The sequence below is a fragment of the Lathamus discolor genome, chromosome 2 (genome assembly GCF_037157495.1).
Source record: "Lathamus discolor isolate bLatDis1 chromosome 2, bLatDis1.hap1, whole genome shotgun sequence".
Taxonomy (NCBI): domain Eukaryota; kingdom Metazoa; phylum Chordata; class Aves; order Psittaciformes; family Psittacidae; genus Lathamus; species Lathamus discolor.
In genome coordinates, this window is record NC_088885.1 from 84013636 (window position 1) to 84025881 (window position 12246).

At 39.7% G+C, this 12246-nt stretch overlaps 1 protein-coding gene across 3 annotated transcripts in view; it reads right to left on the reverse strand.

Moving 5' to 3' along the window:
• Positions 1-12246, reverse strand: part of TRIO (trio Rho guanine nucleotide exchange factor) — a 246887-nt gene that overhangs the window by 20718 nt on the left and 213923 nt on the right. For all 3 annotated transcript variants that reach the window (XM_065667601.1, XM_065667600.1, XM_065667602.1), the window contains exons 35-41: positions 11544-11836; positions 10005-10175; positions 5327-5422; positions 3888-4036; positions 3096-3162; positions 1673-1776; positions 981-1050 (exon numbers count right to left, since the gene is read on the reverse strand). In XM_065667601.1, coding sequence (XP_065523673.1) covers positions 981-1050; positions 1673-1776; positions 3096-3162; positions 3888-4036; positions 5327-5422; positions 10005-10175; positions 11544-11836 — 950 coding nt within the window. The remainder of the gene's footprint in view (positions 1-980; positions 1051-1672; positions 1777-3095; positions 3163-3887; positions 4037-5326; positions 5423-10004; positions 10176-11543; positions 11837-12246) is intronic.

Genomic DNA, 12246 nt, shown 5'->3' on the forward strand with positions numbered 1-12246 from the left:
CCTGCCATGGGCACACTAAACCATGTCACACAAAAAGCATGTTCGCTGTTAGAAGCTTTGATGCTCAGAGACCTATGGAGTACTGACCAGTGAAAGACAAATAGAAAGCAAAAAAGGAAGAGGTAGATGAAGACTTAAAAGGACACAGAACATGGATTAAGAGCAGGAACTGAATTGTCATATTCTAGCTGATAGTCAGGGTTTTGCTAGAGGATGTTGTAATAGCATCAAAGCTTGCCTTTCCATCTGGAGTTGTAAGGGTGCCTTTCAAAGACAACTCAGTTGCAAATATACCAGGAGAAAGTAAAGCAGCAATCGAAACCAGGGAGAGCTACTTCCTCCAGGTTTACCATTTTACCAGTGCCATAGTTCTCCCCTCTCCTTGTGCCTGTTTTTTAATAAACCCTCAGAAATTAAACAACTCATTCCTCATCATTAGTCCAGGAATTAGGCTTCCAATATTTGGTTCTATGCTCTTCTGGTACCCTGGTATCGACTTCAAACACAGACCACAGGGAAAATCTGAAACCTATTAAATTTGCTTTAATCCAGTCTGTCTTCAGTCTTTGTACACTTGTGCAAATGATCATATATAGCAGGCAAGTTTCCCTTCCGATTTCTTGCCTGATTTGGAGTACCTTGAGGCCTCATCTCAAACAGACATTAAATTGTTTTTATACACAGAGACACCAAAATGATTGATCAGTGGCATGTCTGATGTATTCTTGATTTTGATATCTAGGTTTTAGATAACTAGTTCACCTGATTCCCTTCCAAAGTGTTATAATATCTGCATGTATCACATGGTCATTCCTTTTAATAAATAAATAAATGAAAAGTGGAAAAACAGGGACTTGTATAAAGCTGTAAAGGGTACTCTGTTTCACTAAAATTAAACATCATGAATTTCCGGCACTCCCAATTCCTTCCCCAGGTGAAAAGGGAGGAATCTCACCCACTACTGTGATGTTTGCACTTACATGCTTAACAAACAGGGATCCCAGTTTTTCTGGATCTTCAAGGCACTTCTCCAACTCTCCTAAAAAGAAGCTGAACATAAATAGAATAAGTACTTCTGACAGCACACACTATAGAAACAGGTACCTAATTGCAAGGTGAAGTGGTCTTACTGCAAGATCCACTTGGTCATTTTGGGCATACATTAATATCCAAAGCTGCTGCTAGGGGACACAATGTTAATGGTGTCATATTTTAATACAGATTTCCAAAAGGACACACTGAATCCACACCACGATGAAAAAAATGTTGGCATTCTTTAACAGAATTCTTTAATTTCATCTATTGATTGAAACTTTTCTCCTTCCTAGTCAGAACGCCTGAGATGCTCATATTGCCGTGCTAACCCCTAACAAATTCTTTAGGCTGTATTCTTCGTGAAAACAAAGCCTCAAACAATGTACAAGCTTCTACATAATATAATCCATACCACAGATTCTCAATTGAGAAACTAATTCTCACTTGCTTTATATAAGCATCCTTGTTTAAAGCAAATCTTCATATCAACATTTGTATCTACACTTCAAAGCAGAAGACCAACTGCATTTACCTTCTATCTGAATATTTCAAGGAAAAAAAACCCTGATTTCTTAAAGTCAGTCTAGTATTTTTTAGGTAGAACTGTTCAGCAGATGGTTTCCAAGTTTATACGTACTCTCTGTGCCAGTCATAAATCTGGTGAATGTTTCCAAATACAATCTTGTCTTTGCCTTTCATGTCATCAGGTACGCCGTCTTCCTTCATAAGTGCCATATAACCCTGCAACAGTCCAAAGAAATTCACTGTGAACATTTAACTTTAAAAAGCGAGTTACCTTTTAATCCCCCTTTTCCCAGAAGCTGTCCAAACTGCTCATGACACCAGCTTGCTTGGGATACAAAAACAAACCAAAAAGCCTGTTTTGTAACATCGCATATCATAGAGCAGAGACACAAAATATCACAAACTGGATTGAGGTTGCCTACACGTCACTGCCCAGTGCTAGAAAGATCAATTCACCCTAGCTAATCTAGCCTGCCTGAACAGGCTGAAAGCATAGAGGGAACTTCACCAGCCCTTCTTCTTGTCTGAAGCAGCTGCAAAGTTTTGCCAGGGAAGGTTGTTACCAAGTCAATGTCAGAGCCACCAAACTGGCTTCTGCACTCCTTTGCTCAGTGTTTCTTATGTCAGTCATTCACACTAACCCTACATCACAGTGTGCTGAGAAAGAACTCAGCTGCACTACATACGGGACTGCACCTCATGGACTACTGCTTGCGGTATGAGCAAACTGAACACCAAAAAAATTTAATATCAAATCTATTTGCAAGCATTCTGGCTGCAATGAATTTCCTTTACATTCTGTTATATTCCCATCTTCTCTTTTCTTGTGCATATATAGTTGTCTCACTAGTTTGCAGAGATTATGTTTTGATGCCTAGCATTTTTGCCAGGAATTATTTTGTTAGTTACAAAATACATCTGTTCATAGCCTTCTAATGCACCCTTTAAATACTATAAGACTATCATAATGCCAATCTTCCTTTCCCTAAGAGTTTATGAGTTGAACCTTGTTAGGCAGGAAGTTTACTGTCATGCTCATTCTCTCTACTCTTCCACATGCATTTTGTTGCTAGCTGAAGACTGAAGGGAGATGTGTGGTGTGATGTTATTTCATTTTACAGAAGGAGAAACTAGGAAATCTAAAAGAAGCCTAGCAGCAGGAGAGGAAACAAGTTTTCCAAATCCAGGATAGTTGTTCTGTTTTGAGCCTCAATGCTTTTTTTATTTTACCTGTGCTAAATAAAACCATCTAGTCTAAGATACCATTGGGTCAGAGGTAGTGATCTTAAATGACAAAGAACTATACTCCTTAGAAGAACAGTAAGGTGCACACAGTAACAGAAGAAAGAAGGGAATAAGATTTGATGCAGTGTTCCTGATACATTAAAAGCCTCAAGGGAGAAAAACTCTGAATGCGAATATTCACATTTTCAGTTTCTTCCTGTTTTGTTTTGAGTGGAAAAAAAGAAAAAGTGAGGTTCAAGCTACCCAACTGGTCAGTACCACATTTAGAAACAGAATGAAAAATATCATACCTCAACTACGTAACCCAGATCTCGTACATAATCTCGCTCTGTCTCCACTAATTCCTGTAAGACATAGCTACAACGGAAAGAAAATGGTGAATGCATTTCATAAAAAAAAAATGAAACAGATTCTTAAAGAGGATTAATGGCAACTTCTTACACATTTGCAGTCACATATGTCTGATAAGCAGAAGAGTTAATGCACATTCTTTCTAGGCAACATGCTGCTTTGACTTTGGAACTGGAGCAGACCTGGTTCTGTTTATCTAAAGTCAGATGTTTTCTTACATGTGTCATTAAAATTAAACATTTAAGTACTGTTTAAAATAAAATGCTATTATGTCTCTGGCCTGGAGAATCTTAAATGTATGAAGTGTTATTTCTACCCACAGATTTAAATGATTTTGAAACCAGGCATGTTTTTGTTCTACTATGGTAACAGTTTACTACCACATAAAAAAATTAAGGGTGTGGTGGAACAGAACAAGGGGAATGACCAGCTTTTTGAAGCCAAATTGCTCTCTGAACATTTAAAGATCAGCATCTTCCTGAAGAAAACTGAGACTGACATGTGAAAGAAGTGACAGGTATGACTAAAAATCACAGGAAATTGAAACTGCAACTAATGTTTGAGAAAAAAATGTTTCTTTGCATAATGTAACTACATGCTTGACACCTAACACAAGTCTTACTGCTTTCAAGACTAACAGCTTCTGCTGCTAGCTCAAAATGGACATTTTTTAAATAGTTCTTTTCTCTCTTCAAAGCATTGTGAAAAATGAAGCGAAAATGTGGTCTTACTGTCGTCTTTTTAAGGAGCTGGATTTCCTTTCTTCCATCTCATCTATGGGTGATGAAGAGGAGAGAAGGGAGTTATCTGAAGGGTTGAAGGATGGACTGCTGCTGTCACCTTGATCTACCAACAAGGAACTCGGACGGTCCTCCAGGGCCTGAGAAGGTGTTCAAGACAGACATCAAGACTGATTTATTTCCCCTTTGTTCACAAGACACATTTACATGCAGCTGTATATGGGAACCTACATGAGATCAATTATTGTAATGTATCTCGGCAAAGGAGTTCTCAAGCTTCTAGGAAACCAGCTAGCAGCTTGGCTTTCCATGACAGATAACCTGATCTTGTAGAAGCACATTTGAGCTATGTCAGTCTTTCTTTCACAAGAAAACAAGGCAGTTCAGTTGGTTTGCGCAGCAAGGGCTAAAAATCAGACTATCCTGTTCAAGATGTACGTACTTCTCTAGTGGAAGCTACACAGATGTGTGCTTATTGCTAGAGATTAAATTATATTTGTCACACTTCAGTTCTGGCATATGTAAGTTACTTTCAATAATAAGTAGGACATGTTTAAAGGAGATTATTTGGATCTTGCATTTTTAAACACAACAGAAGTGGCATTCTTTGTCAGATATTTTGTTTATCACATTAACTAACCAAAATACTGACTTAGGGAAGAAAATAGTTTCTATACTTTCAATGCTGCATTTGAGCTTCATGACAGTCCAGATCCTAGGAAACAGTCCTTGTCTCTTCTGCCAGATACACTTTTTCCCTTGCATGGACTCCACGGATTTGTGTTTGTATAACAGATGGAGAAGCCACAGGAGAAATAATATGATCAAGCTTCTATGAAGCGTTTATTCGACTTGTTTAATTCAAGCCCATTATCTTGGGTTAAGCTACAATTACGTATCACATTTTCCTTGCATGTGATACAGCCTTTAATGCAAGATACAGTTACTTCACCAGGGTGGGGTTCCGCTGTAATCTTTTTTCTTTCTGCACAAAAAGTAAAATCCTAATAATGATATGACTGGCCCAAAAACCAGGGAAAGCTGACCCTTGGCTATAACTGTGAAATGAGAACATCTCCATCAGGGATGGTATGCATGGATCATTAAGTTATATCCACTGCTAGGCTGCCTGAAAGACATACGGACTACCAATGTTCCCTTTTACAAACGACTCTTGAATTTCTACTAATACAGCATATATTTTCTGCTACTCTTCTCTCATTTATTACTATTTGCATCTCTACAAAACCACCTACCTATTCAATGAGTGCTTTTACAATAGAGGGCACACAAAACATAATCCCAGAAAGTGACTTTTAAAACAGGCATCAAGTTTTACAAGTCAGATGTATGCAGCTTTTCTTTGAATAGCAAGCAGGGACTTGAAGATACAACTTCTTTAAAGACATGCATCTGCCAGTCAGCCTCACCATTTTACTTTTGACGAGCTCTTCAATTGCACTGACTAGTTCTGCTGCACTGGGTGTCTCGGAGCTGGTTGGCCGCACTAATAATCGAGAAGATGTCTGTGAAATGACACAAAGGAAGAAGAATCCCAGAGTTAGCCTGGTACTTGCTCAAGTATTAAGAAATTTCCTTCACTTCTCTGTCAGACAAAGTACCTGACAGTAACTGTCAGTGTAATGTAATACCAGGATCATTCATTTCAACTTGGGCAACTGGCACTGGAAATTTTAAGTAACCCCCCGAAAGTTAAATGCTGGGATAAAAATTCCTGTTCCTACATGCAATAGAAGTCAAGGAAATATCCTTCATCTTGCTCATTATGATAATGCCTGGTAAACAGCTACAAAAATTGCCTGAGCCAACCCAACGGACAACAGTTTGTTAACATTTTATTGCTTGTTAAACAAAACAACAACTGCAGAACAGTGACAGGAACCAAGATGACTCAAAATAAAGGAGAAAGCATCATTAAGCTAAGAAAAAATACACCAGTAACTCAGGGGCATTTACTTTTCTAAAGGAGCTTGGGTATATTGCCCAGAGGGGAAATTGAGCTCACCATTCCTTGTGCCATCCATTTTCCCCAATGGTATGTGTAGAGCACAGATGATCTCTGGCCTCACAAGCTATAAAATGCCAGCTTATAGATACAACTGAAGGTAAAAGGTGTTCACAGTAAAGGATTCTGGGAGAGGGCCATTAAATTCAGCCTCAGTAATTTGCAAACAGAGTTTGCATATTACATTTATTACTGAATAACTGGAAAGTGGAAACAGGGTGTAATATGAACCTGACTTCATATTACAAACAGCACAGTGAACATCATGTAGCACAGGGTGAGCTGTCCTGCAAATGTTTCCAACAAACTGGACAAAGAAATGGCACATATAATGATTTAACACAAGAGGTTCTGCTCAAATCAAGCACGGGTGTAACTAGGTTCCCTGTAAGTCAATACACCAACAACAAAAAAATATGCAGGTTTTAGATAGTTTGTCTCATATTCGCCTTATTTGGAAAGGGAAACAGGGGTTGGGTAAGCAAAGAAAATACAGACAACTTTAAATGGAAAGATATGGGAACCGAGCCAAAGCAGAGACAGAACACAAGTCAACATAATGCTGCACCAGAGTTTACAAAAAGAGAAAACAAAAAAGCAAAAATAATTAGTTTCATATTAGCATAACTGATCTTGAGACTTTAATACTGCTTATCCAAAAATTAATGCAAACAACCTGTAAACTGCCATCAAATGTAAATCCATGAAGTGTGCAATGTTTCTACTGAAGGCAAGAATGCATACTGTGCAGATGAGCTCTTAGGGGAGAAAATGGTTATGTTATTTAGTGATATCAGACAACTCAGCATGACCTAGCACATGATGCTGCATGCACACCAAAACCTGAGCAATCCCACAGCCAGCCTATCTTTTATGCAGCTGTATGCTCCTGACATCTGACTGTTGGCCAGCTTTTCCAAAGCTGTGCTTGTATGCCGGTTTTCACTTTGGATATGGAGCTCTGCTTAGCCTTACAAAACATTGGAAGTGTTGGAATCACACTCTGGTCAAGCTCCCTTCTCTCTGTTAGCGCTCTAAGGGAGTATACAGGGTGTGACCGCTGGTAAAACTTCAGCACTGGTTGCTTTTCAGTTCATGTGGTTATATCACATACTGTCTGAAAAAGAAGGAGCTGCTTAGATGAAGTCTGTCTTCTGAGCTTCCTAATGATGTACTCTGGGAACAGAATACACCCACAAGACAAGGAAAGGTGAAGAGAGCAACTGAGCACACTCAGGTATAAGATGCTGCTGGAATTCACAGCAGGCTGGGCAGGCAGGGAGAAACCCAGCAAGCAGAGAGTTTCCAGCATGGAGTGCAGACCAGGAGCACTGAGAGGGAGAAATGTTTGCAGAGGCACAGATGGAAGCCAAACCTCTGAGGTCACGGAAAGGAGAAGACATTCCTTGGGATCCAGGGGAGCTGAGCAACCCAAGAAACCACAGAGCGTGGCAGGAATGTAAAGGATGACTCCACTCAGAAGGCAGACAACTGGAGATTTGTTTGCAAGCTTTTTATTAATCAGTAACTCCATCAAAAGAGCCAACTGACTTCTGCTGGGTGAAACTTTGCTCTGGATTCTCACTTCTGTGTTCCAATAAAGCATTTTCTTTAGGTACTGCATATCGGTGGTATGTCTTGGTGTGTGGACTTCAGGGAGGCATTCACAACCTCCCAGGATGCCACACGAGGGGACTTCTTTGCCTCCCACCATGCAGTAGGACAGATATTACATAAAACCAGTTTATGACAGAAGCAGCATTATTTATATGTTTTGAAAAATTATGGTGTAATATTAACTTTACCAAATTTTATCTTCTGAGAAGTCTTGTCTAAGATGCAGTTTAAGCTACTTTAAAAACTGTTTTTACTGCAGAGAGTGCATATTGACCTTTTAAGAAGTGAAAGTCAAATTACTGGGGACTGAAAGCTACTCAAAGACCCTTACTTCGTTAAGGGTCTAACCTTGCACCAGAAATACAAAAGTGAGCGGACACTAACTTACAAGCATATTCCTTCACATAACTGTTGTGCTGTGTAAAGAGACTTATATAAGCAAAATCCATTTTTATCTGAAGAACTTTATATAAGACTTGTATATCATTTTTTCTTTAATGAGGGACATGCACAAATGGCAGCTTATCACCAGGAACTGTAACATATTTTGACCAACATGATTTTTATTCTATTTCTAAGCCTCAGACTGAGATCATTATTTTCTAGCGATTAAAATATTCTCTCAGGTCTAAAGGCTGCCCCGTTTCTGCTTCTTTTGTTTCAGGAATATTTCTCAACATGCTAACTCCCCAACTCCTATAGTACACTTTTTCAATTCAGAAAACATGTAGGAATTAAATACACATAGAGCATGGGAACCAGCCATTTTGATCCTACAAATGATAGCTTCAGGAATGAGTGGGATCTCCACTGAAAGGTCAATGCTTTTAAAAGAAACAAAGGAACAGAAATAAATAAATCAGCCAAGGTTATCAACAACAACTGTATCACTGAGAACAGCGAGTAACCAGCCACAAAATTCACTAACAATATTCAGTGTTATAGACTACAAAGGTTAAAAATTTTAAGCAGCAAAATGGGAATTGATGTGTGCATTCAATGCACGGGTCCAGACTGTTTACAGTCTAAAAACCTCTATTTCCAGGCTTGATATTTGTCCCCTAAACATCTGATCCAGGTTGAAAATTGAAATAAACCATCTCAACGTATGAGTATCATAACATTTCCAAAAAACAGACCATATGCAAGCAAGGTCTCCTTCATGCAGTTGCTACCTGCATCCAGAACTGCATTACTGATGCAAAATTTTTACCCTCAATTGTAACATGCTATTGTTTATAAAAACCAGCTGGATTATGCGCTGGTTTTGGCTGGGGTAGAGTTAAATTTCTTCATAGCAGCTAGTATGGGGCTATGGTTTGGATTTGTCCTGGAAACAGTACTGGTTAACACAGGGATGTTTCTGTTATTGCTAAGCAGTGATTACTCAGAGCCAAGGCTTTTCTGCTCCTCACCCCTACTGCACCAGCAAACAGGCTGGGAGTGCACAAGAAGTTGGGAGGCAACACAGCCAGGACAACTGACCCCAACCGACCACTGGGATATACCATACCATATGATGTGATGCTCAGCATATAAAGCTGAGGGAAGAAGAAGAAAGGGGGACACTCGCTGTGACAGCATTTGTCTTCCCAAGTAACCATTACACATGATGGAGCCCTGCTTTCCTGGGGATAGCTGAACACCTGACTGACAAGGAGAAGCAGTGAATGATTCCTTGTTTTGCTTTGCTTGTGTGCATGGCTTTTGCTTTACCTATTAAACTGTCTTTATCTCAACCCACCAGCTCGCTCTCTCACTTTTACTCTTCTCTGTCCCCTATCCCTCTGGGACAGGGGAGTGAGTGAGTGGCTGTGGGGAGCTTATTTGCCAGCTAATTGGGGTTGAACCACAATAATTATTAGCCTTATTTGGATATTAACTTCTTAGTACACTTGTTTCTTAGGCACCACAAAAAAGAAGTTAAAAAAACTAAAGATGAAAAAGAAAATCTTATAGTTGATGTGAACAGCTCCTTCTGCTAAGGCATGTACATAGGATTTTTTTCCCCTAAACTGAGGTTATCCGAAACAGTAGGGCTTGGTGAACAGCCTATGATCTAGAAAAGTTATGTACAACTGGTAATTTATCCAGATAAACTTTATTTGCACATAGAATTTTAACCTCAGTACCCAAAGGTATGATTATAAAACAATGACATTCTAATCAATAAATATGGCATCAGTCAATCAGATGCAAACAGGTCTGCACACACTCAAAGCAGCCTGTTTCCACATTTAAAGTGCTCGTAGAAACAATTCCATGCTTGTGCAGGAAAAATAGAGAAGCATTTAATTCACACTCTTTCCATAGGAGACCCTCTTAATGTCTGAAGTAGCCTAAGCGAGTCCTTCTGTCTACCATAAAGCTGTATTACGTACATTAGAGAGGCATTTGGAAACAGAAGAAAGATTTGTGCAAAGGTTATCTCAACATGCAAAGCCTTCCCTGCTTCTCCCTCCTACCTTGTCATCCTGTGAGTCGGGCTGGAGAAGACTGTGTTGCTGAATTGCCATTGGAGGAGGAAGTGGTACAGCATCTGCTCCCTCTTCACCTTCCTCCTCTCCACAGCTCTGCATTCCTGAAGAGGATGACTTGGAGAGAGTGCCACTGCTCAGCCCCTCATTCCGGCCTCTCTGTAAATAAAATCAAGACATTTGAGCTCTGTTACCTCCTCAACAGCACAAAGCTGGTTATTACAAGCTTGTCTCACACAAGTCTGTTCTGTAGATTCACCCCTCTCCCAACAAATCAAGATGATCTTACACACACAATGCTACTTTCTGAACATAGGGGGAAAAACAGATGCCAAAGGTAGTTTTCAGTGTTTAGTAAAAGTAGATGGATTAAGATATTAAGAACAAGCCGTTCAGCCTAAAATTTACTACAGGAAAGTGTTTACTTTCCAAGTTCAGGTCTGTAAAGAGCCACATTCTTCTAACTTGGACAAGACTTCTAAAGGGTATTAAAAAAGCCCATTACAACATGAAGTATTTTGTCAATTATACTTTCTGCCTCCTCCCCCATGAAGTAGTGAGAGCGGACTGCTTGTATATTTTTTATAGTTGCGTTAAAAGACAGTCCTTCCAATTATACAAGGAACTATGATTTTAATTAGCCAAAGTTTAATGTATCTGATCTCAAAGGAGATGTACTAAATGATTAACTGGGCATCTGAGACTGCAATGGTTTTGGTACGATAACTACCAAAAACATTAGTGAAATTCAAGCTTGGTAAAAGGGAGTAACTGTATAGCATGCAAGTGGCTGCAGCCTTGGCAGCAGTAAGGATGACATTAATTTCAGCCTCAAACACAGCTCTGTAACAGAAGAGAATCTGGCTCTGTCTGCAACTAACCAGAGGCATGGTTTGCTCATACATGAGTTCCAGGCTTGGAAGGATGGGCACATTTGTGGGAGGAAAAGAAACCTTCTGTAGATGTCCTTGATGACAATACATGGTATAGTTTGCAATTTCCTTCCCTCCAATGAAAACTGCCATGTTTATTATCTGACCATTGGTAACTACCTTTTGATTTGAAGGGCCAGTAATTTTTCTGTGCTCTAACTCTTGCTCAACTGCTTAAAAGCTTTAAGCAGTTAAGCAGCTCTCCCTGTATCTTCCCTGATTCATCAACAACAAAAGGAAAGGAAACACAGAATGACCTGATAATTCCCAGAACATGAAGCACCTTTACTTACAAAGCTGCTTTCCTGAGTGTGGTAAGACGGCAAAGCCAAAGAACAACTTTTTACTCTCCCATTTCTCTTTTTCAACTAGAGATCCTTCTCCACGGAGCTTTACTAACACTCAGTGTAGAAGGCCACAAATTGCCTGGCACAGTCCTTATGCAGGGTACAGCAGTCATCAAGAATGAGCACATGGCACATGCCACTTCGCTCAAGTGCTGGACAGTCCATTGAGGAGACAACAGTCACCTGACAACGTTTAGATCTTTGAAGAACATAAACCCAAGTCTTGGGAAGCTGCCCTGAACACTCACCTCTTCAACAGTTTCATCTTGTGGGGTTGCTGCACTATCATCAGAGTCCTTCTGGGAGCCCGCATCGGCGCTTTTACGAACCTCTCTGCTCTTCTTATGCTTGTGGGCCAGTTTTTTGACATGCCCATCTGCTTTTCCACTGCTAAGACGCCTCACAGGACTGGTAAGCCATTTTCTCAGAGTGTTGCCAGGGCGCTTGGGGCCTGGGGAGCTCTGTGCACCGATCATGTGGGGCTGAAGTGATGTTACTGAAGCAGGAGGACTGGCGTCATTGCTGGAGACTGAAAGGGAATCTGGAAGAAGAATGAGGGGAGCATTTAAAAGCTGAAACATTGCTAGGTGAGAAACAAGCAAAATGACATATGTAATAATGGATATCAGATTGGATTTATGGATGAATCGACCACATTATTTTGAAGTAAACTGGCCTTTAATGACACCACAACCATCAGTGTGCATGCTGCATGTGGCTACCCACACATAAGCAGCTTTTATATGCTCACAACAGTCAAGCTGCATAAAGTCACTTTTAAAGTCAATTATATTAAAGTCAATTATAATTCAAACTTACCACTGCTGATGCCTATTTGATAATGGATTTTACTTTCCATATCATCTAAATTTATGGAAAGATATGCTTGTTTATATTTTAAAGTATACTGCTTTGAGCATGGACATGAAGTATAAAAATAATTGCCCCAGT